This window comes from Pezoporus wallicus, unplaced genomic scaffold (assembly GCF_028554395.1).
Source record: "Pezoporus wallicus isolate ANWC-B61680 ecotype Strahan unplaced genomic scaffold, APGP_CSIRO_Pwel_v1 contig_7673, whole genome shotgun sequence".
Taxonomy (NCBI): Eukaryota; Metazoa; Chordata; class Aves; order Psittaciformes; family Psittacidae; genus Pezoporus; species Pezoporus wallicus.
The window spans coordinates 226,672-251,496 of record NW_026639532.1 but is presented as its reverse complement, the minus strand read 5'-3'; the positions used below and the strand labels follow the sequence as shown (position 1 = coordinate 251,496).

Here is a 24,825-nt window from a genome sequence, read left to right as displayed (position 1 = left end):
ACCCTAGTTGGAAAAAAAACCCAAATCAACACATAAACAAATGGTGGGAAACAACCTCCCAGACAGAAACTGACAAATTTATATTGTTCATTAATTCATTTGACAGTTAAAGTCTGAAACCAGACCCTGCATGTAAGGTAACAATTCATTCCCTGATGCAGGCTGACTTCCCTGATCATATTAAAATGAAATGTCATTAGTAAAATGCATCATTAGTACTGGAAATGCTTGGGTCTGGCAAGGACACCATCAGAATAATCAGCAATTAATGACTGGCAGAAATATTCACAGGCAGAATTATTCATGCAGGCTCTACAATATTTCAGGATTTTGTTGGTTGGTTGGGTTTTTTTCCCCAAATCTACTGTAGCAGCAACAAAGATGTACATGGAATGGCAGTTTGATCCTTCTCTAACCGATGCTGCAAGAGCAGGATCAGGCTTGGGGTCTACCACGTCATCATTTCTTAGTAAATGCTGGTTATCCATAGCATTAGGTAAATTTCTTGCCCACCCTGCCAGTGACCCAGGACTAGACAGTGTGACAACACAGCACCTGCTAAAAGGAGTAGTCAGTTCATCTGCTATATCTGCTAAGTGGCATATAATTACTGGGAAGTGACAGTATCCAGTCACTCCAGAATCTATGTTATCTCATATAGTGATGTTCTTTGAAAACTAAATGTGTAAGTCAGGATGTTTATTTTTCAATTTAGAGATTCTCACCTACCTTCACTATACTTGGGGGTGAAAAGGAAGTAAAGAGCTCTAAAGAATGATTATGCCTGCTTTTATTTATTTCTATTTATTCCATTTTATTTTTTTATTATTTTATTTCCATTTTATTTCTATTCCTCACAGGAATTAAAATGTGGTATGTTATTTATAGAATATTATATTCTACATATACAGCTGGGCTAAACATTGCTGTATGTCAATTCAAATGCATGCCAGAAACTTCACATTCAGTGGCAAGACCTCTGCCCCACTGAATATACTTCATGTTGCAAACCATAGAGCTGGCTTTCAAGACCAGCCAATTCTCCTGTCATACAACACTAGTGTTTACAATAAAATTCTCATGCCTGAGAGATCTAGCACAAACGTCACCACTACAACCCTGCCTGCAAGGAAAGAGTGTCTCAGAACAAGGAAGGTGTGGAGCCAGAACATAGTAATGTTTCTAGTGATCCTGGCTTGCACATCAGTTCCTTGAAAATTGACATCTGATAGCACAAGCCAAAGCAATCCACCGAGACGGTAAACTGGGTAACAGCAGAACGGAGGGTGAGGCTGCCAGGGTAAAATTCGTGGTTTTGTTGTTTCAGAGAAGTTGAATAACTAGTGTTTCTGACAGTTAAACAGTGCTGGTGAAGAGCAGTCAAAATATCTAATCTGCCAGGGGCGTGCATCCAAGCTATAATCTGGGCCCTCCTTGTGAAATACAAGCTCACTCCTCTAATCAAGATAACAGTGTTTTACTGAGGGACAAAGTCAATAAAGCAAAAGCAACAGCACTGGCACGTAGTGAGAGGTGCACTGATTAGCTTTTGTTACAGGTTTATATACTTTCACTATTGCATTAATTGCAATATTTCGTAATTCCCACATATAGGCAGAGAATATTATAACTAGCTCCAAGATCATAAGTCTCCTCCTCTTGGCATACTGCACACTGCTCTCCCGTGATTGTGGCCCGGGGTCTTGAGGATGAAGTAAGCAGTCTTCCTCATGCAGGCAGGGGTCTTCAGGATGAAGTAAGCAGTCTTCCTCACAGTGTACTTTTCACCTTTGGCACAGTTGGATGCCCCAGTAATCACAAAATTAGCTGAAACCAGCCATACATGTAAGTTTCTGATCGCTGGCAAAGATTTAGAACAGTGTGACCTTCATGAAAACGTATTGCAAGCAAAACAGGACAGGCAGACAAGGAGTATCCGAAGCTAGCAGATGTTCAGGGGGCACTGTCTCCAAACTAACTGATAAGTAGGAGGATGGTGTGAAATAATTCATTCATGTTTAGTGGGGCCACTAAATCCTGTTGTCTCACCACAGACTTACATCACAAACATTGTTCTTTATCTTTGACCTAAATTAAGCTAAAAGTACTTTAACCCTATGCTTTCCAGGCACTAGCTTACCCCATATCAAGCCCCCCCTCTCCCTTTTCTTTTACCTTTACAAATTCTTTTGCTATGTGACTCCATTTTGCTCAAGAGTTCTGGCCATTTTCAACTTGTTGTCTAATCTTCTGTCCTTAGAGAGCTTTGTTTCTGTTATTGTGAACTCACACAGTTATGTCCACATAGCAACATCTATGATTCGCAAAAGCCGATACATTTATGTGTTTATCACATCCTGAAGGCTGTGCTGCAGCTACTCAAGCATGGCTAGAAGTCAAAACTAGCCAGGTATGATTTATCACCTAACCACTGGGAGGAGGGACCATTTTGGCTTGAAAGAGACGTTCACACATGGCAAGAAAAGATGTTCCAGGACAATCTTTATTCTTTCAGTACTTTTTGCTCGTCGAATGCTTGTCACAAACAGTGAATAATCCCCACATAGTACATGGTTCTAGATTCTGGGGTGTATTAGAAGGGCGGTGGTTAGTAGGTCGAGAGAGGTCCTCCTTCCCCTCTACTCTGCCCTGGTGAGACCGCATCTGGAGTATTGTGTCCAGTTCTGGGCCCCTCAGTTCAAGAAGGACAGGGAGCTGCTGGAGAGAGTCCAGCGCAGGGCAACAAAGATGATTAAGGGAGTGGAACATCTCCCTTATGAGGAAAGACTGAGGGAGCTGGGTCTCTATAGTTTGGAGAAGAGGAGACTGAGGGGTGACCTTATCAGTGTCTATAAATATATAAAGGGGGTGTGTCACGAGGACGGAGCCAGGCTCTACTCAGTGGCAAACAATGATAGGACAAGGGGTAATGGGTACAAACTGGAACACAAGAGGTTCCACTTAAACTTGAGAAGAAACTTCTTCTCAGTGAGGGTGACGGAACACTGGAACAGGCTGCCCAGGGAGGTTGTGGAGTCTCCTTCCCTGGAGACATTCAAAACCCGCCTGGACGCATTCCTGTGTAACATTATCTAGGTGTTCCTGCTCCGGCAGGGGGATTGGACTAGATGATCTTTCGAGGTCCCTTCCAATCTCTAACATACTGTGATACTCGTTTACCCCTATCTCCCTCGTCCAACACCCAATTTACTTTGTTTAGCCTAATCTTAAAAAACCTGAACTGAAAATAACATTCTGTTATTTAGAACTCAGATAACTCATAATCTGGTAGTACATAAAAATCAAACACTTTCACAATTAGCAACTGATCCTTAATTCCTTTGAAGCTGGAAAAGAATATACTGCTTTACAAGGAAAAGTATCTGGCAAAGATAACTAACCTTCCATGTAACCAGGGATCTTTGGTTTGTCTTAGCCAAAACAGTTACACTTGCTAGCCATTTTAGTATTTTGCTTTTTTAAGCCTTCGCTCATCACAATCCCAGCTGGTTTTGGTGTTTTTTTTTAATCCAGCTTTTGAGTATCTCCCCTACCTCTATTTGTAATTCCTAGCAGAGACAGGAATTCCCCAAGCAGCCTCAAATACATCTTTCCTAACCAAAGTGCTAGCAGGAACCTGTAAACAGAGGTCCAGAGGAGGACCACAAAAATAGTCAGAGGGACGGAACACCTCTGCTACAAGGCAAGGCTGAGAGGGTTGGGTATGTTCAGCCTGGAGAAGAGAAGACTCTGGGAAGATCTTATTGCAGCCTTTCAGGTCTTAAAAGGCGCCTGTAAGAATGATGGGGAAGGACTTTTTAGCAGGTCTGTTGCGACAGGATGAGAGGTGATGGTTTTAAAGTAAAAGACTTGGACTGGACGCAAGGAAAAAATTGTTTACGATAAAAGTGGTAAAACACTGGCACTGGTTGCCCAGAGAAGGTGCTGGATGTGCCATTCCTGGAGACATGCAAGGCCAGGCTGGATGTGGCCCTGGGCAACCAGATCTAGTTGAAGATGTCCCTACTCATTGGAGAGGGTCAGAACTAGATGACATTTGAAGGTCCCTCCCAACCCAAACGATTGTATGAGAGTCACACTCAACGCACACCCCTCCATAGCTTCTGGGACACTAACCCATACCTTACAGAGCCCCCTCCATTTCACAGTACCCCCACTCCTGAGGTACCTCCACCGTCACAGCCCCTAACAAGCCGCTGGCACACCGGACCACACGGGCAAAGCCAGGTCAAGACGGGACCTGCATTGCACACCGCCGCCCAAGAGGCGCTGCAAAGCGCGTTAGAACAGCGCCCTTACCCCCGCCGCCCCTTCGCACACACCCCGGCATCGCATAGTACGAGCGCTACACCAGGTCAGGAGACCCGAGGACCTAAAGGCCGACAGCAGAGCTGAAAAGACTCACAGCCACGGCCGCACAAGGCGCTCCTCCCAGAGAATTTCCTCCCGGGAAGCGCCCCGCCCCCCCGCCCGCCCTCCAGCACAGCTATACCGCCGCGACTCATCCCCACTCCCGCCTACCACCAACACAACCCCCAGCATTCACCGCGCCAACGGCCGCCAACATCGCCGCTGCCCGCGTACGGCACGCTGGGAGTGGTAGTCCCTAGCTGCCGCTGCCCTGCGGTTCGCGCGGTAAGCCTTGCGCATGCGCGAAACGACGTCGACGCGATCTTTTTCCCTCCCCACGTCTCTCTCTCTCTCTCTCTCTCTCTCTCTCTCTCTCCCTCTCCCTCTCCCTCTCCCTCTCCCTCTCCCTCTCCCTCTCCCTCTCCCCGCCGCCGAACCTCACCCTCTCGTCCCGTCTTCGCAGCGAGGCCTGAGCACCGCGGGAGAGCCGCCGGGGCTCCCTCTGCACGCACTGCTCCACCACAGGTACCGGCGCAGCCTTATCCCAGCAGCCGTAGCATTGACCCCTTTCGCACCGACTAACGGCTACGACGGCCTTTGTGCCCTGGGACCTATGTGGTACCCCCGGAAGTGGCGGTGGGGGCGTGCCGCGGCGGGGGGCGGGGCGGTGGCTCCTCCTCAATGGGGCACCGGGACGGAGGGTGAGGCGAGGCGAGTTTGTTTCGGTGCTGCTCCCCTGCCGCACTGATCCCATTTTACATGGGGTGAGGGGTCGCCCCCTCGAGTTGCGGCCTGCCCAGCAGCGGCGGTGCGGAGCTGCCCCTGCAGCGAGTGGAGGTGCGGTGTCCGTGGCCCACGGTGCCGTGATGGGGCGGCCGTGGAGCGTGGCGGGGGTGCAGGGAGGGTGTTGAGTGAGGCGGTGGCCGCTCCGCAGCGAGCTTCGTGACTAGCAGAGCCGGGTCCGCTGGCTGAGGTGGGAGTCACAGCTCCGGTGTCGGGGTGTGCGAACACGCCCAGTCCTCTTTGTGCGTGATGCTGTGTCGGCGACACCACCAGTAAAGCACGGCGGGCTCGGCCGGTGAGCGCTCTGGGCCTTGCGCGGGTCGTTCCGTCCTCGGCAGTGATCTGTCTGCAGCAGCCATGACCCGGGTTCGCAGCGTGCTGCGCTAGCGGAAACCCGGTGGAATGCTTCATGGGGTGAAAAGCAGCGTTCATAAACGGCTGGGGTGATGACCTCAAACCACCAGGGTTCGGGCTCCCTGCTAACATCCCACAACTGATGATGAATTAGCTGGGGTGTAAAACTGATTATAAATTAGAGGTGTAAAATTAGCTGGGGGAAGGGAGATTGCTATCTACACTGAAATCAAGCTAGGAGAAAAAAAAAGTGCAGTGGTCCCAGAGCTGAAAATCAGTTACATATAGTAACCAGAAATTAACCTGTAGGGAGCTGAAATGGGAGAGGTGTATAGGCAGAGTGGCCTGTGTAACACTTCCCTTTGTTGTAATGGTGTTTTCCTGAAGCCGGGAACTTCACAGAGTATGGTAAACTTTGAATATGCTGGGGTTTGTCACTTGTTGATTGCCCTGTAGTACCTGTTTTCTCCTCACACAAGCAGGAAAACTGGTATCGCAACCACAGTGAGATATGTGGTTTCCTTTCACATCTATACCACTCATATTTAGTGCTCTAAGTTGAAAAGCTGTTCCTTACAATTGTTTGTTACACTATTTCTGCTTTATGTTTCATAGAATCATAAAATGGTTAGGTTTGGAAGTGGCCATAAAGTCATCTATGGGCAGAGGCATCTCACACTACACTGTCACCCCAGGCTCTTGTACAGCCTGGCCTTGAACACTGCCAAGGATGAAGCATTCACAGCTTCTTTGGGCAGCCTGTTCCAGTGCCTCACAACCTTCACAGTGAAGAATTTTTTCCTTATATCTAATCTGAACTTCTTCTGTTAAAGTTTAAAGTCATCACCCTTTGTCTTAGCACTGCAGTCACTGATGAAGGGCACCTCTCTGGTATCCTTATAGGCCCTTCAGATCCTGGAAGGCTGCTGTGAGGTCTCCAGACAGCTTTTTTTATCCAGGCTTCTCTCCAACTTTCTCAGCTTGTCTTTATACAGGAGGTGCTCCTGACCTCTTACTATCCTCATGACCTCCTCCAGACTTGTTCCAACAGCTCCATGTCCTTCTTATGTTGAGGACACCAGAATTGTACACAGGACTGCAAGTGGGGTTTCACAAGAGCATCTTTCTTTCTGAGTGCTTTATTTCTCTTCATCTATTTCATCTGCTTCATTTCCATCTTTTCTGCATCCTTTTTGCATCATTTTTCTGATTAGTAGCAAGGCAATTTTTATTTTTTTTAATTTTTTTCAACCTGGGGTATCAAAATTCCCATAGAATCTTCCTTTGTTTTGGTGAAGAAGTTTTGATTCAAAATCTGTTCTTGCTATGTAGGGCTGGTTTTGGCATAAGGATTTGACTGATGTAGTATGCCTCTTTTGTGGCTCAATATATGAGAAATATGATTTTATTTAATTTTTACTGGTTGGCTTGTCTTGATTGGCTGATTTTTTTATTTATTTTTTCTCCCGTGGAAGAGAATTTCTGGCATTCTTCTGGCACTTAGGTACAGATTTTTTTCTTTAAAAAGCTTTCCAGTCTTTGCAAAGATTTTCTCATCTCTACATAGTTGCTGTCACAAGTTCTTTGTTAGAACATGGAGAAGCTGTTTTGATATCTTTTAAGTGGGATCTCTAGAAGTTTGGAAGCCGGCCATTCTTGAAACATTCAGGCTTGCCACAGATATAAATGTCTTTGTGTGATGTGTTTGACAAGGTTTGATTTAGAAAAGAACTTGGAGGCTAATGAACGTGAAGGTTGTCTGTGTTGTGGCTGTGCAGGAGACGTTTGTGACACATGCCAGATGTCAGTTTGTAGTTGAAAGAAATACTGCCTTGAAGAGAAGACGGTGATATTTATCAGACAGGTTTTTCTGTTGTGAAAGTTCTTTTGAAGGGTGGCATTGTCTCATTTTATAGTTTATGCTCAACTGCTAAAGAGTTGAAAGATGCCCTATAATAATGCAGTGTTTGGGGATGTCATTGTGTGTGCTGAAAACTCACATCTCTACTCATGAGATATTGGGGGGGGGGGGGGGGAAAGGGGATTTGTGAGCAAAGAATTTGATAAGGGAAAGATGCATTGTAAAGTTATTTCACTTCAAGTTTCGTAACTCTAAAATGACTGGAAATATTTTGCATAACTAACTGTATAATTACCAGGAAAGAAAGCAAACATAGGGAAATCAGCCAAATAATTACTGTTTGAAAGCTGTAACAGTTGCGCTTTAACACTAGGAACCTCGTTCATGAGCAATCTAAATTGCACTGAAAAGCTGGCTTCTTAACAGAATTATGTTTGACATGGCATGTTTTCAGCTGTTTTCAGTCCCCTGTGCTGCACTTCTGTAATATGGAAGGTCAAACAGAAATCTGTCTTAGGCACAAACATTTAGGTGGCATAGTTCTTGGAAAATAATTCACATCTCCAGGAAAAGATTTAGGCAACTGCAGTTAGTTGGGTAGCCTAGCTATATAGCATTTGAAGAAGTGTAAATGCCCCTGTAAGCAGCACTGACCCGAACTGCTTCCAATAGGAAATGCCGGTAAAGTGGCTATTTCTGGATTCCTGTTGATGAGAATGTAGATGTTTCACTGGTAAGATTTTGCACATTAGATGCCTGCCTTCTTGGAATCCAGAGCAGTGAGCCCTGTCCTGTAAGACAAACCCAGTGGCCATGTTAAAGAAAACTAATGGTATGTGGAGCAAATGAAATTGGATTATGGTAGCCTGATATTTAGAGCAGTTGAAGGGAACAAGAGAAATACTGTTTCTGTTCCCTTTTGTCTCTGTGGCTTCAAGTCCCTGTTTATCAGAAGAATTTTTTAACCACCAAGCTGAAAAAAGTGTGGCTAAAAGCACCTGTACCTGTACTTTACTGCTGAAGATGGGGTGCAGGTAACAGTGCAGTAGGTTTTTGCCCAGGAAACACATTTGGAGCACTGTCGCATGTTGACCTTGGTTGGTCACCGAGCATCTGCCATGTCACTCTTATCACTCTTACATTGACAGGGCAGAAGGAGAAAATATGACAAAAAGCTTGTCAGTTTAGATAAGCACAAGGACATCAGTCACCAACTACTGTCATGGGCAAACCAGCCTCAATTTAGGGAAATAGATTTAACTTATTGCCAGTTAACTGGACTAGGATAATGGAAAATAAGAAAAAGATCAAAACCAAACACCTTTCCCTCACCTCTTCTTTCTTCCCTTCTTTCTTCAGCTTCACTTTCAACTCTTACACCTCATCCCCTCAAGCAGTGCAGGGGGATGGGAAATGGGGACTGGTCAATTATAATGCTTTGTCTCTGCCACTCCTTCCTTCTCATGCTCTTGCCTGCACCAGCGTGGGATCCCTCCCACAGGAGACAGCCCTTCATGAACTGCTCCAAGTGGGTCTTTCCCATAGGGTGCAGTTCTTAGATGGGCTAGACAACACAATACAATGCAGAATTTCAGTTGGAAAGGACCTACAGCAATCATCTGTTCCAACTGCCCGAGCAATTCAGGGCTGACCGAAAGTTAAAGCATGGTGTGAAGGGCATGGTCCAAATGCCTCTTCAACACTGACAGCCCTGGGGCCTGACCACCTCTCTAGGAAGCCTGTTCCAGTGTTTGACCACCCTTTGGTAAAGAAATGCTTCCAAATGTTCAGTTTGAACCTCCCCTGATGATGCAGCTTTGAGCCAGTCACAGGTGTCCTAGCACTGTATCCCAGAGGCAAGAGCTCAGTACCTCTCCCTCCACTACATGAGTCACAAGAATAGAAATCTTGCATGATACCACTAAAAGTAGTTCATCACAAACTGCACCAGTGTGGGCTCTTTCCCCAGAGTGCAGTCCTTCAGGAACAGATTGGTCCAGCATAGGATCCCTGCGGAGTCATAGGTCTTGCCAGAAAGCCTGCTCCTGCATGGGGTCTTTGCCACAGGCTGCAGCTCCTGCCAGAAGCTCCAGCACAGGTTTTCCACAGGCTGCAGCTTCCTTAAGGGAACATCTCCCTGCTCTAGTGTGGGGCCCTCCCTGGGCCGTGGGGGAAATCTGCTCCATTGTGGACCTTCATGGGCTGCAGGGAGACAGCCTGCCTCACCATGGTTTGCACCACAGACTCCAGGGGAATCTCTGCTCCAGTGCTTGGAGCACCAACTCCCTCCTTCATAGACCTTGGTGTCTGCAGGATTGTTTCTCTAACATTTTCTTCCTCCCCTTTCTCAGCTGCTATGCGGTGTTTTTTACCCATCTTAAATCTGTTACTTTAGAGGCACCACCAGCACTGTTGATGGCCTCAGTTTTGGGCAGCATCAGGTCCATCTTGGAGCTGGCTGAAACTGGTCCCATCTGACATGGGGACAGCTTCTGGTGTCTTCTCACAGTGGTTACTCCTGCAGCCCCTCTGCTACCAAGGTCTTGCCACGTAAATCCAATACACACATTTAGCTAACAGGGAAAGCTGCTCTTCGTTCTTCAGAATGCTTCTTCAAGTCTCAGTAGAGTGAAGCGGAAAGGTGAGCACTCTGTTCTGGATTGGGAACTGCTGTAATTTTTCTGGTGGAATAATGCATGAAGTACCACATAGTAATGGTTTTGGAACACCGTACAAAATATTTGCAGTGTTCCTGCAAACAGAAAGAACTTCGTAGGTTCACAGTTATCATTAAGCATAGATTACGGCTCCTCATCTGACAGTGAGAACTGTGCTTGGCTTGTAGGCACAACCAAGTGGCTGGCTAAAAGCAGGAAATAAAGTCTGGGAGGCAGCCTCCTGGTTGGGGTGGATAGTCAGCTGCTTTTGAGTGGCCCAGAAGAAGAGAAGGAGCACTGTTTTAACTTACTGAATCCCTGTGTGAGTGCCTGCCAATTTTTGCCCATGCCATGCTGCCTGGCAGTGGAGAGGGGAATGTGCAATGGTCTGCTGTTGTGCTTTGCAGATTACCTGTCTTGACTGGTGTGGAGGGAGGGGGAGCAGACTAAATCTTGAATCTGGCTTCCTGTGAAAATGCTTACAGGATGAGAAAGAAACTTTGAAAAAGCTTGTATTAATGTGTAGGTTACTTATGATGGGGGAAGATTATAGCATATTATGAAATCTAGAGCTTGATGTTAGTTTAATCCAAGATTGTAGCAGGTGACTTAGTTCCTGTAATGCTGTGTGCCTGTATAATTGTATCTTTTTCCATTCCTACCTTTTCTAGCCTGTGTCTGTTTGTCTGTATATCGGCACAGTTCCTTGCTTCGTTATTTAGCAGAGCTGAGCTGCAGAAGGCAGCAATAAATTTCACAAGGCTGTTGCTGAAGTTTGTGTAAGATGACAACTGCCAAAGCCTTTTCTTGGTTTCATAATTCTTAATCAGCCTGTTATACCACTGGACCTTGTAAATCCCTGTAGTTATTGAGAACCTTCATTTCCCTTCATATTTTCTGTGATCACTGTTTCTTTTCATTCGTTCTGGTTTTGTTGATGTGCACAAAGTATTATCAGGCTAAAACTGTAAATATTATTTGTGATTGAGGGATATTCTCACTATAGAAGCTGCTCTACATCTCTTTTTAGGTGTAGTCCTTCTCATGGGCTGACAGCTGCTGCTCACCACTTCTCAGCAAGTATGATAGAGCAGCATCTGTGTGTAAATATAAATGTTTTCTATTGCTGACTGTGTGACACAGTAGACATTGAATACTAAGGTAAATTGGAGATACATGTCTTGCTGTGTGACATAAGCAATAAACAAGTCATGAATGAGTTTCTCACAGTCTTCAGCAGCTTCTGTGTCTTGGCATCCTTTCCTTCATTTTCTGCCTTTCCTGTCTCCTTTCTGTTCCTGGTCATTTGTCATACCTGAGGAAATGCTGTTCTTGAGCATGAGCCTTGTTAGTAGTTCTAGAGTCTCCCATTTAAAGCTGGAGTATTATCAGGTTTTTGAATCATTGTAGAAAGGTGTTACACATCCACAGGAAGTGCTCAGGGTCACTGCCACTGCCATCAGCTCTCGATCTCTGCTGGTTCTTTCTTTTTCCTGTCTTCTTTCTGCTTCCCCCTTGTCCCTTCCCCATACTTCTTGCTCCACCAGCAACCCAGCAAGCTGGCTGTCTTTGATGGTTTGTTAACACTTCAAGTCATGTTGCAGAACTGGAATTTTAAAATGAGTAAAATGCCTCAGACGGAGTGCATCAAATATTTCTGCTGTTAAATGTACAGTTAATGAAAATGTTTGGTATAGCAGTTCTAGCAGGAAGTTCTTGAAAGCTTTGTGTCATCTCATTGAGACTACCTGAAAAATTGCTATTAAAGCACCACTTACACTTATTGTGTGTTACCTATTTGTTCCCTAATGTAAATGTCACAAAGTGTTTTGTAGTTATTTTGTTACAATGGCATTTCCAGAAGTTGTTTTCCTGAGTGGTTCAAGATTTAGAAATGTTTTGTAGCTGTTTAGTGTATGAGATGCTGGGGTTTGTGGGGTTTTCGGGGGGGGGGGGGGGGGGTTTGGTGGTTGTTTTTTTTTTTTTCAGATAACAGATGGGGAGCAATTTTTGTCTAGTTTTGTTCTATTAGTTTCCAGTAGAGAGCAGTAGAGGCAGTGTGTACTTGTTCCTCTTGATAGCTGTAATGACAGAGAAGAAAATCTGATGAAATGCTTTTGTTTATCCAGCAGATGTGTATGGCTTTGTTAGTATTCAGAACATGGCTGTTAAAACTTTGAGCCCCTTTTAAACAACCATTTAGACCACTGCTGCTACGTTAAGCTGATCTGCTGCTGACAGTTACAGGAATGCTAATCTTTATGAGCTGAGTAAGTACAGGAAATGCTAGGGCTGTATTCCTGAGCTGCTGAAACATGTAGAATGGGGGCAGGAAAACTTTTAACACTTAGTGAATACTGTGTCTGTGCTTATTCTTTTGGAATATTCTTGTGGAAATCTGTCAGAATATACTTGTGGAAGTGGAGAAATGTTGCGTTAGGAAAACAGTCTGTAGTGTGCCACTGGAGGGAACACTGGGCTTGGAGTGCTTAGCAGGCTGCCAAAATCTGTTATCTGAACACAGCCCTACATGTATGTTAATGATGTTTGTCTATGTGTCATTTTATGTATTTAGAATGTTATTTTGTATACCTTCCACTGCTAAGTGATAATAATATTAGTTAAATGTAAGATTTTTACTTTTCATTTACAGTGCACTATTTTAGGGCCATCTAACTTGTTAGGGGAAGACTGAGATAAGTTTATTTCAAAAGGAGAATGCAAAATTAAACAGTTTTTTTGCCTACAGGTAGCATGTGGTAGTCCTGGATAGGAATCTATAGGACAGATCACTATTTGGTTGGAAGTCCTTTTAAGAATTGACACTGTTGGTTAAATTGCGTTTTTCAAAACTAGCAGAGGCTTGTTTTTTTCCATGTGTAAGCTGTAAAACAGAAGCCTTGTGTAACAGTTGAGGTCTGAAGGGAACATAGTCTAACCAATTTAACCTGTGAAGGTCATTGCACGGTAGGAGACTGTTGCCTAGATGTTCTTGATGCTGTCTCTTTGGAAATGGGTCAGTGTATGTTCCAACACCAAGTTTTGGGGTTTGCTTTGCTTACATAGCAGTCTTCTGTGGTTGAGACATGCATGTTACCTTCTAATCTTCACTGCCTGATGAGGCTTATGCTCACGCACCAAGTGTGATCTGATGTAATCCCTGCTGTGTATTGTTGCTGATGCTCACTTCTTAATACAGAAAAACAGTACTGGGAAAGACTTCCCAGCTGCAGGGGCAGCAAGATGGAATTCTGCATGGGGCACAGTGTGTTAGTGTCCCATCAGCATTGACAGTACTTCTGGGTCAGGAAGGCAGCTCCGTCTTCTTGCTCTGCCATATATTATTTCTCCTTGCTGTACAAGCTGATAACCACATACTTATTCAAACACAGTCTTACTGCATTTTTTATGTCAGATAACTGTAGATTATTTTAGGAGACTTGTGTAAGTTGTTTCCTGTAGTTGCTGTCACTGTCAGATTTCTCTTTCTGTGTCTCTTTTCTAAGACTCTTCATTTCACACACCTCAAGAAAGAAGGGGATGCCTCAATTTTTATAGTAGCCAAAGGATTTTGGGGGAAAGAATTTTAATTCCCATCTCTGAAAGCATTTATTCTAAAAAAATATTTCATTATATCCTGGCTCAAATTTCTGCTTACAACAGTATTTTACAGCATATGCTGTCTGGAATATAAGCTGGTCACCATCAGCTATCAGAATGCTAATTTATATGCAGTTCTGGGTGTCCATGCAGTAGTGTATGGGCTCGGAAATTGTCAGTGTCCTTCTTGATCCTGTGTCTTTGGTCTTATTTTTACAAACTGTAAACTCTAGGGCCCAGTGACAGTAGGACAGAGTTGCAGTCTAGCAATTCTTCCACTTTCAGATGGGTGAATGTAATTTCACAGAAAATTAGCTGTTAACTCCAAGACTTTGTGACTCGAGGTCTATTTTTGCAAGTGGAGCTTCACTTGGCAGGTCTGCTTGCCACCAATAACACCAGCACTCTCCAGATTCTTGAGTTAGGAGGGTAGAAAACCACTAGGTTTCAGATAGGATTATTAGGGAATTAATCTTGTCAGGTTCTATCTTTGTGTCATTTGTAGACAGATATGTTGAGCTTTCTCTTCAGTCTTTAGTTATGTGGTTTCTACTTTCTTTGAGAACTAATCGCTTGAGGTTTGAGAGATTCAGGTAGTGCCAGAGATACTCATGAAAGAAGTAGACATTAATAGCACAGAAGTTTCGCAACTGCTGCTGCTCCTAGAAAGTGCACTACAGGAATAGGTAGGGGAAAGAGCTTAACAAATCTCTTTTCATGGCCTCCTGCTTGCCTGTTTCAAGTGATTTCTTTTCCTTCTTTATGAAAAAAACTTAGGTTTTAAAAAACTGTTAAGAGACTTGTTTCCAATTTACAGAATTTGGGTAGTGGGAGGGGAAGCTGATGCAAGAGCAACTCTTCATTTTCAGGCTTTACTATTTTTTTGCTTGTTTTTTTTTACTACCATTTTAAAGTTCTGTATTAGTTGCCAGTGTATGTTGGCAGTAACCTCTGAAGCACGAAATCAGACTCTACAACTCAAAGAGTTAAAGCAGGTATGTGTATTACGGGCCTGGGTACAAGGGGGATCTTTCCTCCTAACTTGCACATCGAGGGGTTAAGCAAGCAGATATTTATTACACACAAACATGCCTATTCATTAGGTTCCAGAGAGAACTGCGAGGATATTACAATTAGTTTAGGTACTCATTATCATAAGTTTCTTCCTTTTGGGCGCTTGCGCACTGCCCTCCGATGGTCGTGGGCAAGGGTCTTCAAGATGAAATAAGTAGTCTTCCTTATGTGGGCAGGGGTCTTCAAGATAAAGTAAGCAGTCTTCCTCACAGTGTACTTTTCACCTTTGGCACAGTTGGATGCCCCAGTAATCACAAAATTAGCTGAAACCAGCCATATATGTAAGTTTCTGATCGCTGGCAAAGATTTAGAACAGTGTGACCTTCGTACAAAATTTATCACGAGCAAAACAGGATGGGTAGACAAGGAGTATCCAAAGCTAGCAGATGTTCGGGAATCACTGTCTCCAAATTAACTGATAATTAGAAGTATGGTAAGAAGTAATTCACTCATTAGAAGGATGGTCACTCATGTTAGTAAGACTACTAAATTCTATTACCACACCACAGACTTACAGCACAAACATTGTTCTCTATCTTAGACCTAAGTTAAGTTAAAAGTATTTTAACCCTGTGTTTTCCAGGCACTTGCTTTCCTTATATCACCTCTGCCCTTCTGAAGCTTTCTAGAAATGGGATGTGTAAAGCTCGCTTTCTTCATCCTGTCATAAACAAGACTGATTTATGTTAATGCTGAATTTCTAACTCTCAAGGGAGCAAGATGAATGAGATGTTTGAAATTTCATTTTTGTTCCTGTTGCTTGAGGGACAAGTGGCTGCATTTTCATATTCTAAGGGAAAGTAATTTTTCATTAGTGGAATTGAGGGAAAGCAGATACATAACAAATATGTTTAAGAAATGAATCTTTTTAATCTTCTGTGCCATATGTGCCTGTTGTCTGGACCTCACCTCGAGTTTCTGGATCTGGAACAGTTCTGTTGTTTACCTGCGCTTAACTTACTGCTCTCTGACTTAGGACAGATTCTTTCTGGGTAATTTTTGTTCTGTTTACCATCCTCTTTCACAGTAAGCTGAATGGTTAATCACCATTGGGAATTTGCTGTTGCTTCACCTCGTTCATAGGACAGCCAAAGTCATTTTGGCAGGCATTTAAAGACAAATTTCATTCTGCTGAGACATCATTGTTGAGTAGCGCTTACATAATGATCTGACTAATAAACAACCTAAAGCAGTCGATCAAATGAACTTCTAAACAAGTAAGTGCTTATTAATTTTCTGAGTAGCAATAATGTATTATAATTAAAGGTATAAAGCCATGCACAACTTACAGCAAGAGCAGTTACCTAGTTAAAGCAACAGAAGACTGAGCTCTGAGTCCCTGTTTCTGTATAAAAGTTACTTGGTCAAATAATTGGTTGCAAGGGTACAATATGTTTCACTGGTACAGTAGTGCTTGGAACTACTTTTGACAGAATGCAGTGCCAGTGCATAGCTCTGTAAATACTAGTTTTTCAGTGTGAAAATAAAGCAATGCTTTGGTGGAAGTAAATGAGCAAACATTAAGCTGGCACATACATCCTGCTTTCACACTGAGGATTCACTCAGTTTTTGAAAGAAGAGGTTTCCATATAAGAACAGTCCTAATGGAGGCTTTATAGTTTTCATTAACATTTGTGTCTGCTTGCCATTGCCATTTGATCAGAAACTTTTGGGGGAAAAATAGCGACAGAGATGGTGAGCTAAATATCACATATATCAGAGAAGGGTTTTGTTGGGTTTTGTATAATATACTCTTCACTTTCACGTGACTCTTTTAAGTTAGGGGAAAAAATGCATTTGACAGACTTTCATGAGCTATATTGTCTATTTCTAAAAACTGTGCATCAGTAGTTCGAAAATACTTTGAAATTATTCCACCTGCTCTAAGTGTAATGTAAAAGTGCAGACTGTGTGTAATATGCAGAGTTTTCTTATGATGCTTTGCTCAGAGGTATGTAAATGTGCAAACACTTTCTGAATGAGAAGGGTTTAATTTTTATGTGCCTTTACTAAGTGTGGTTTTTCTTTCTTTTTTTAATATTTGTCTTAGGTTAAAAAGTTCTGTCGTCTCAGGGAAGCAGTAGCCTGTTGTTAGTTTCTTGGAGCAGCAACTCAAACCAATAATGAGCAGATGATAACAGTTAAACGGCGTCTGGCAGACGACATCACAGTGGCGAAGCTGCACAAGCAACATTAAAGAGCAGGGAACTTTTGTATTCCTGAGTCAGTGGGAAACATGCCCAGTAGTATCTCCACTGCCAAAGTGGCTGCAGTTTCTACATAGATCTCTCTAGATCTTTAAACCATGTCTGTTCACGCAACAGAGAATGATCCTCCTAGATTCTTTGTGGGTGGAGAAGATGGAGAAGGATTACTGGATTCAGGCAGATCGTCAGATTATGAGCAGTTCTATGACCATGGGGAAGAAGAGGAGGAAGAGTATGACTCTGTATGTACTGTTGGAGCATGTGTGTACTATTCTGTGTGTTGTCTAGCATTATTTTACTTTGAAATGGCATTAAATCACAAAAATCTAAGGTGTTCTAAATTGGAAAACTGTTCATATTCAGATAATAATCTGTAAGTTATGTTTGGAAATGCAGCACATTTGAAAAGTAAGTATACTGTGAACTTTGAAGTAGATGTGCTTTACCTTAATACAGAGTTTCAGGGCATGCCAGCTTTGCAGATTTGATTTGGATTCTGTGAATAAACTTGATGGCATAAGCCTTAATTTTATTTATTTGGATAATTAGTAGCAAAAAATGATCAAGATTTTCTTCTGTGTGTGTTGTCAATTGCTGCAAAGTTAACTTTTGATGTTTCTGTTTAAACAAACTCAACATTTCTTATTTCATCTTGCTGTTGTTTTCATTAAGATCTGCTGTATTTTCATTCTTCTTCTGTCCTGGCGTATAGAAAGTGCATGCTAAATTAACTAATGCCTTAGTTTCTTATCCTTGCAGAGTGTTATGAATTGTATTTTAGCACTATGCTTACCAATTTTTAGTTATGCATGAGTTGTCATGTAATTTTTGTAGATGTGTTTTGCTTTTCTTTTAGTCTGTATCGTTTCACTTTAGGAATAGTCAGATTAAATTTTTACTGATGGCAGGCATGTCTAAAAAAATTAAATGCGGGTGAGTGTTAGTAAAACACTTCATGATTAAAAGTAACTTGGAAATGCAGAGAAGTAATGCAAAATTATCATTTCTGTTTAAAAGAACACTTAAAATGAAATAAAGGATTGTTGGGAGGTGGGTTTGTTTCTTCTTAAACAAATGCTGTTGCGCTAATGGACACCACTGAGAAGAAATTTTTTTCAAGGCTTATAATAGGAAAGAAAATACAGACTGTACAAAAGAAAAGTGAAACTATCTATGCAAAAAATAGCTTAAATATAGAATAGTGTTCTCTGGTTTACTAGTTTTTTCATATCTTACTTGTAATACTATGTAAAAAGATGAGCAGTCTTGTGGCTATTAAGTAGATATAGAAAAATTAAATAGGTTAAAAATGAATTGTTGGATAATTTCAGAATAAGCCATAAGTATTCAGATTTGACATTTCTGACTTAGATGTTGATGTTGTGTATTTTTTTCCTGATACAATACTCACAAGAAGTAGTGTAGAGCAATTGAATAGTTTCATTTTTTGAGGTATTTTTTATAAGAATGCACTGTGGCATGCTGTCACGCTGCATTTTATTACCTGCTAGCAATTTACCCAATTAAATATTAAACTGAAGGTAGTGCATGAATTTTAACAGAAACTATCATATCTAGTACTGGGCTGCAAAAACCCTGTTGTGTTCTGAGAAAACTTAATAATTGCTTTCCTCCCCACTGCCTTCAGCCACCGGAAAGACAAATTGCAGTTGGGATATGTTCAATGGCTAAAAAGTCCAAGTCCAAACCAATGAAAGAAATTCTTGAACGCCTCTCCATGTTTAAGTACATAACTGTGATAATATTTGAAGAAGATGTTATTTTGAATGAGCCAGTAGAAAAGTGGCCTTTATGCGACTGTCTCATTTCTTTTCATTCTAAAGGTAAATCTGCTAATGATACCATAATTTCCTTTGACATCTAAATACTTTAACCACTTTGAGGGTATTTTTTTTGTCTTGTAGTTTTTTGGGTTTTGTTAGGAAGTGATTAATTTTTTTAATATAATATGATTTACTTTTAAAATACAAACTTTTTAAATTGTACTGTTTTCATTGCTTGAGACAGTCCTGCCTGATGTGGTATTTAAGATAGCGATTTCATTGGTAAATATTTATGTAGCCAGTGGAAACAGTGGTCTAATACTTACTTGGTCCAATAACTGTGATGGCATGCTACTTTCTCAGTAGGAGTGCTGGGTCTCTGGCCACTTGTTCATGCATCTGTGCTAATATCTAGGAGGTTTTGTGGGTCTGGGCTGTAAAGCAAAGATATAGCACATCTTTGTTGGATGAAGCTAAAAGCTGTACTTCTAGGCAGAGGCAATAAAAGCCTAAGTTCTGGCCCTGTGGAATTGAAGGACATGGAGAGAGGAGAAAGGAATTGGAGACAGGACCACTACTTTTGGCAGCCTGTGTTGAAATTAGGCTGTAGTCTCATGATTGTCTTAAGCTGATGTTATGTCTATAGCTGAGGGAGCATCTTCCCACTTAAGCTATATCTCTGGCTGTACTCTAAAAAAGGAAAAAGCTTGGATATGAAGGTTCCAACCTTCTTAGTGGTGTTGTGTCTTGTAGTTTTAATTTATTTGGTGTAATAAATATTTTAGGATTTCCACTGGACAAAGCAGTTGCCTATGCAAAACTCAGGAAGCCATTCATAATCAATGACTTGAATATGCAGTATCACATACAAGACAGGTAAGTAACACTAATTACTTGCAGCAAACTACTTTTAAGTTGGAGACTGTACAAATCTGTCGTTATTGCGTAGCAGCAGTTACAATGTATAGTGCAGTAGTCTAAATAAAATTACAGTGAATGTTACCCTTCATTACCGTATGCATAGTTTCCTGGGGTATGTATTTATATGTTTTTTCTTTTTCCACTTTTATACTGATTTGTCTGTAGATTTGTCAAGGTAGGAATTTGGTGATACATTTGTCTAAAGCTTAGCAAATAAGGTTTAAACTTTTTAAAATGTGTAGCAACTGTACAACCTCCTATCATTGTACAGTTCTTGTAACTCACTACAGGTCTTTTTTTCCCTTAAGTGGATACTTAGTACAAGTTCTTCATATGCAAAGATCATGTACTTACTCAAAGTGAATTTTCTTTTTGGAGCTGCAGTCATGCATAGTAAATATTAACAAAACAATAGCAAGCAAAATACATAAACATTGGAGCCTTCTGAACAGTGAGCAGACTTGCTGGTTTGGATGCCTTCAGTTGCTGTCCCTTCATGTTCGTAACCACCTTTAACAAGAAAATTATTTTGTGTAAATTGCTGTTGCAGTGGGAGACTGGAGAGGACTGGCAAAGCAAACTACATTTTTATTGGTATTGATGAGATCACTGCAAAGGTACAGTTGTGTCAGTGACCCTTAAAGCTTTATATTCATATGGGTATTATGTATGTAATCTTACTCTGTGTGATTTAGAAAAAAAAAAAAAAGTATGTATTTTTCTCCTCCCTTACTCATGGGCTGTAAAATACAAACACTGGCAGGATTTGTATTACTGTGCAACCTTTGTTCTTTTCTTACAGGAGAGAAGTTTACGGTATTCTTAAAGCTGAAGGCATTTTACTTCCTCGCTATGCAGTTCTGAACCGTGATCCAAACAATCCCCAAGGTAAAAAATGATGACTAAAATATCAACAATTAGCACTTTCTTGTTTCCACTGGAGAACTGGAGAACATACATAGCAGAAAGCTAAATTTCACCTGCTACACAATTCATTCGTGCAGAGGTTGCTTGCTTCTCTAGCATTTAAAGTATTGTGGATTAGCCCTATGTCTGGCTTTGGAGGCAGTGTGTGAAACAGAAAAGGCTTTGAGGCTGTATAAGCAGTGTTCAGCAATAACGAAATGTCAAGACTGTTTTGGTCACAAATTCAAAACATAGCACCAGACCAGCTTCTGTGAAGAAAATTAACTTCATCCCAGCCACAGATAATACAAGTGTGCATCTGAAAAGCGTGACTCCAAAGCCTGCGGTCACAGTCCTCCTACAGCCATCATAGAACAACTAGAATATTAGGGCATCCAAACTCAAACTAAGATTCTAATATGTCACCAAAAAAAGCAGCATTACCCACAATAATTAGTAATTTTACTCAGGAAAGGAATATTGGCAGAAACAAGTTAGGCTATTGAATATTTTCCCTTCTAAGTACAAGCAACCACCTTTGTTGTTTCCCTTGTAGACCAGGGGAACCTAGTCTAGACAGATCTGCAGATGATACACTCTTGAATATAAACAGTAATTAGTTTTTTTGTACCTGAAAAGAAACTTAATGTCTTTTTCTACTAAACTGAAAATTTGTATCAACGATAGAAGATAACAATGACAGGTCAAGACACAAAACTAAGAAGAAAAATTAAAAACAATAGAAGTATTACTGTGGTGTAGTTCATAAGAGGTGGGGATTTTATGTTAAAATGTCTGCGTAATCTAGGGGGAAAGGGACTTGTTTATGCTACAAAAGTCAAATGAAAGCTGCTCCTTGTAGCCAACCAGTAATGAAGAGGACCAAATCCTCTGTGCAAGGTGCATCCATCAGACAGTAGGAGGTGGTTCTCAACCTATTAAAAGTACTGTTGTGTCTGGCATTGCACCATGTTCACTGTCCATCTGCCATCTCCCTGATGTTTCACAGAAAGGCACTGAAGAAAGAGACAAACAGCCTTACCCCCTGTCTTCAAAACATGTTGAAAAAGCATACTGCCCATGCAAGCTTGTGCTTAATCATCATTAAAAGATGATTTCCTGTCTGAGGAAATCAAAAGAAATGCTGGAACATAATATAGGCATGGTACTGCAGATATATTCAGCACACAATCACCACTTTGTGCAGTCAGTAACAAATCAAGGAAACAAAAATGTAATACAGTCTCTTTATTTCAACCTACAAAATTAAGCCAAGTCTCTTAATCATTTCATTCTATCAGTATAAACTGTGTTGTTTTCACTGTTTCTTCAGAATGTAACTTGATTGAGGGAGAAGATCATGTGGAAGTGAATGGAGAGATTTTCCAAAAGCCTTTTGTAGAAAAGCCCGTTAGTGCTGAGGACCACAATGTTTACATTTATTATCCAACGTCTGCTGGAGGTGGAAGCCAGAGGCTCTTTCGAAAGGTGAGGTTATTGTACTAAACTATTAAAAAGTTGTAGATGTTTTAACATAATTGCAGAGTAAGTCTGACCTATCCATATGTTACCTGGGACCTGTTTTGGCATGTTCTGCTTGTGGAAGCAGTGATGGATCAGACTTATGTCAAGGAAACATGTAGACCCTTATTCCTTGCAGCAGATTGTCAGCCACTGCAGATTCTTATAGGTAAAAAGCCTGTGCACTATCAGTGTCTTACAAAAATTGTTTGGGAACTAGCAAAGCCTATTTGCTTCATTTGTTACAGGAAGTGTTTTCTCAGTACAAGTGTGTTATTTTAAGAAGTTTTAAAGTTTCTTAGGCAGAAGCCTATGAGTTTATTAATAGAAAAATATTCATTTCAGATTGGCAGCAGAAGCAGTGTTTATTCCCCTGAAAGCAGTGTGAGAAAAACAGGCTCCTATATTTATGAGGAATTCATGCCTACAGATGGCACTGATGTGAAGGTATGACAACTCTGTGTTCTTACTTATATTTAGAACAATTGAGTCCTCCAAGAGCTTGTCAGTTTTAAAGATAAAATTATAGCTTTGTGTCAAGGATTACTTCTAATGAAGTTTTGGTACAGATTGTAAGTAAAGAACATAATTTTTACTCTAACTAAACACAGTACTTGTAATGTGGAGCAGCTTTGCTTACGTTGTTAGGAGTCAAGGGGTAGAGGCTTATTACCCAACACATTGTTTCTCTTTTTTTGTATTGTATTAGGTTCTTTGAGCAGCATATACTGTCCTGTGTAAACACAGAGTTGCAGAATTATTGAATGGTTTGGGCTAGAAGGAACATTAAAACTCATCCAGTTCCAGCCCCCTGCCACAGGCAGGGACACCTTCCACTAGACCAGGTTGCTCCAAGCCTGTCCAGCCTGGCCTTGAGCACTGCCAGGGATGGGGCAGCCACAGCTTCTCTGGGAAACCTGTGGCAGCGCCTCACCAGAAACACAGAGAAGAACTTCTGCCTAAGAGCTCTTCTCAGTCTCTCCTCTGTCAGGTTAAAGCCACTCCCCTTGTTCTGTCCCTACAGGCCCTGCCAAAATCCCCTCTTCAGATTTTATCACCCCTTTAGGCACTGGGAGCTGCTCTAAGGTCTCCCCTTAAGGAGCCTTCTCCAGGCTGAACAAGCTCAGCCCTCAGCCTGTCTCCAGAGCAGAGCTGCTCCAGCCTCACAGCACCTTTGTGGCCTCCTCTTTACTTGCTCCAGCAGCTCCACCTCCCTCTTGTGTTGTTGCCCTAAGCCTCTGTCTTGTAATGCTTAAACTGGGCACATCTTTGTATTTATTTTGTCCTGTCTAAAATATGAAAATATTTTTAATTAAGAGAATTAGTCCTGAAGCTCAATTTCCATAATCAAACTATAAACTGAAGTAATTCTCAGATTAACCTGTTCTCAGGTTCTGCAGATGAGAGGAAAATATTATTCTTTATCTCTGTACCATCACAGTTAAGAAATTCAGTTTTAGTAATCAAGTTCTATAATTATTATTTTTCTTCACCTGTGCTCCAGCTGTTTACCCTTGCTTTATCCCAGTTTGTCAATAAATGATAGGATAAATGGGAAATTTATGATGAGTCAATAAATGAGGAAAAGGTACTTCAGAGTGACCTTTTCAACGATGAAAGCAGATAGTTTCATTTGAAGTCATTACCACATTTGAGGTAAATTTGGCAAAATATATGCGTATATCTAATGTGATTGAAATACACTGAACCAAGAGCTTCTGCTTTTCAATAAAGGTGTACACAGTAGGTCCAGATTATGCTCATGCTGAAGCCCGGAAGTCTCCAGCTCTGGATGGCAAGGTAGAACGCGATAGTGAAGGAAAAGAAGTGAGGTATCCAGTCATCCTGAATGCAAGAGAGAAGTTAATTGCTTGGAAAGTATGCCTTGCCTTTAAAGTAAGCTCATTACTTTCCTATCTGATCAAACATTTAGTGTTAATTAATTGTTTATTGCATGAAACTTCCATAGGGTTTTAGAGCACAGAGTCAGTCGTGGTAGTTGCTGCAGAACTCCTGGGAAGGTGAAAAGTTGAACTTCCACATCCTTTTTTTATCTAGAAGAATTCTTACTTTAATGCATTAAAAAGTTCTGGATGGGCTGCTTATGTTGCTTAAGTTTCCTGGATTCACGTGTTGCTATTGTGCTTTGCTAACGCACAATGTGTTCTATTCATATGTTCACACATTTTGTTAATGGTTTCTCAGTTAGCAAAACATGATTTCAGTAGTTAAATTTTTGTAACTTTTGTTACCTAGTATTTACATTGGGCCCAGTTAAATGTTAATTTGGTACTGGCATGACCAGGTCCTTATTTGAAGTGTTTGATAGTTTTGATTTTTATACAGTTTTAAGATTCCTTAGTTCAAGATTTCATTCAATCTCTCGTCCTCCTTTCACATGTCTTATTAAAAGGCTGTCTTTCTGTGTGTCTCATTACCTGTGTGTAACTATGGTGGCATTCAAGCCTCAAGGGTGTGAGTCTCTGTTATCTAGCAAAGTCAGCTTTGGGATCTGAAAAAGTAATCTGCTGAAGTGGCATATTTTGTCCTAACTATGTCAATATTATGTCAATGTCAAAATCATCCTGTCAAATTTAAATTTGGACAAAAATGTTTTTATCAGTATTTTGTTGTTTTCTGCCTGTGACCCATATGTGTAGGGGGAAACAGCTGTCAGATGCGGAATTTGTAGGCCTATCATTGCATATGCTATCTCAAAGGATAAGTTTAGGCACATGCAGGCTTGGCTTTTAATACTGATATTGGTAGGGATATGTAGCAATGGT

General features: G+C 41.5%; 1 protein-coding gene across 9 annotated transcripts in view; it reads left to right on the top strand.

Annotated features, from left to right (window-relative positions):
• Positions 1-4,807: 4,807 nt before the first annotated feature.
• PPIP5K2 (diphosphoinositol pentakisphosphate kinase 2) overlaps positions 4,808-24,825 on the top strand; it is a 49,162-nt gene continuing 29,144 nt past the window's right edge. For 7 of the 9 annotated variants that reach the window (XM_057414799.1, XM_057414798.1, XM_057414796.1 and 4 more), the window contains exons 1-8: positions 4,808-4,896; positions 16,751-17,149; positions 18,556-18,751; positions 19,477-19,567; positions 20,415-20,500; positions 21,852-22,006; positions 22,385-22,486; positions 23,774-23,935. In XM_057414799.1, coding sequence (XP_057270782.1) covers positions 17,006-17,149; positions 18,556-18,751; positions 19,477-19,567; positions 20,415-20,500; positions 21,852-22,006; positions 22,385-22,486; positions 23,774-23,935 — 936 coding nt within the window. In that variant the 5' untranslated portion in view covers positions 4,808-4,896; positions 16,751-17,005. Of the gene's footprint in view, positions 4,897-5,426; positions 5,450-16,750; positions 17,150-18,555; positions 18,752-19,476; positions 19,568-20,414; positions 20,501-21,851; positions 22,007-22,384; positions 22,487-23,773; positions 23,936-24,825 lie in introns of those variants that run through there. The other 2 variants (XM_057414794.1, XM_057414801.1) reach the window with 2 other exon arrangements.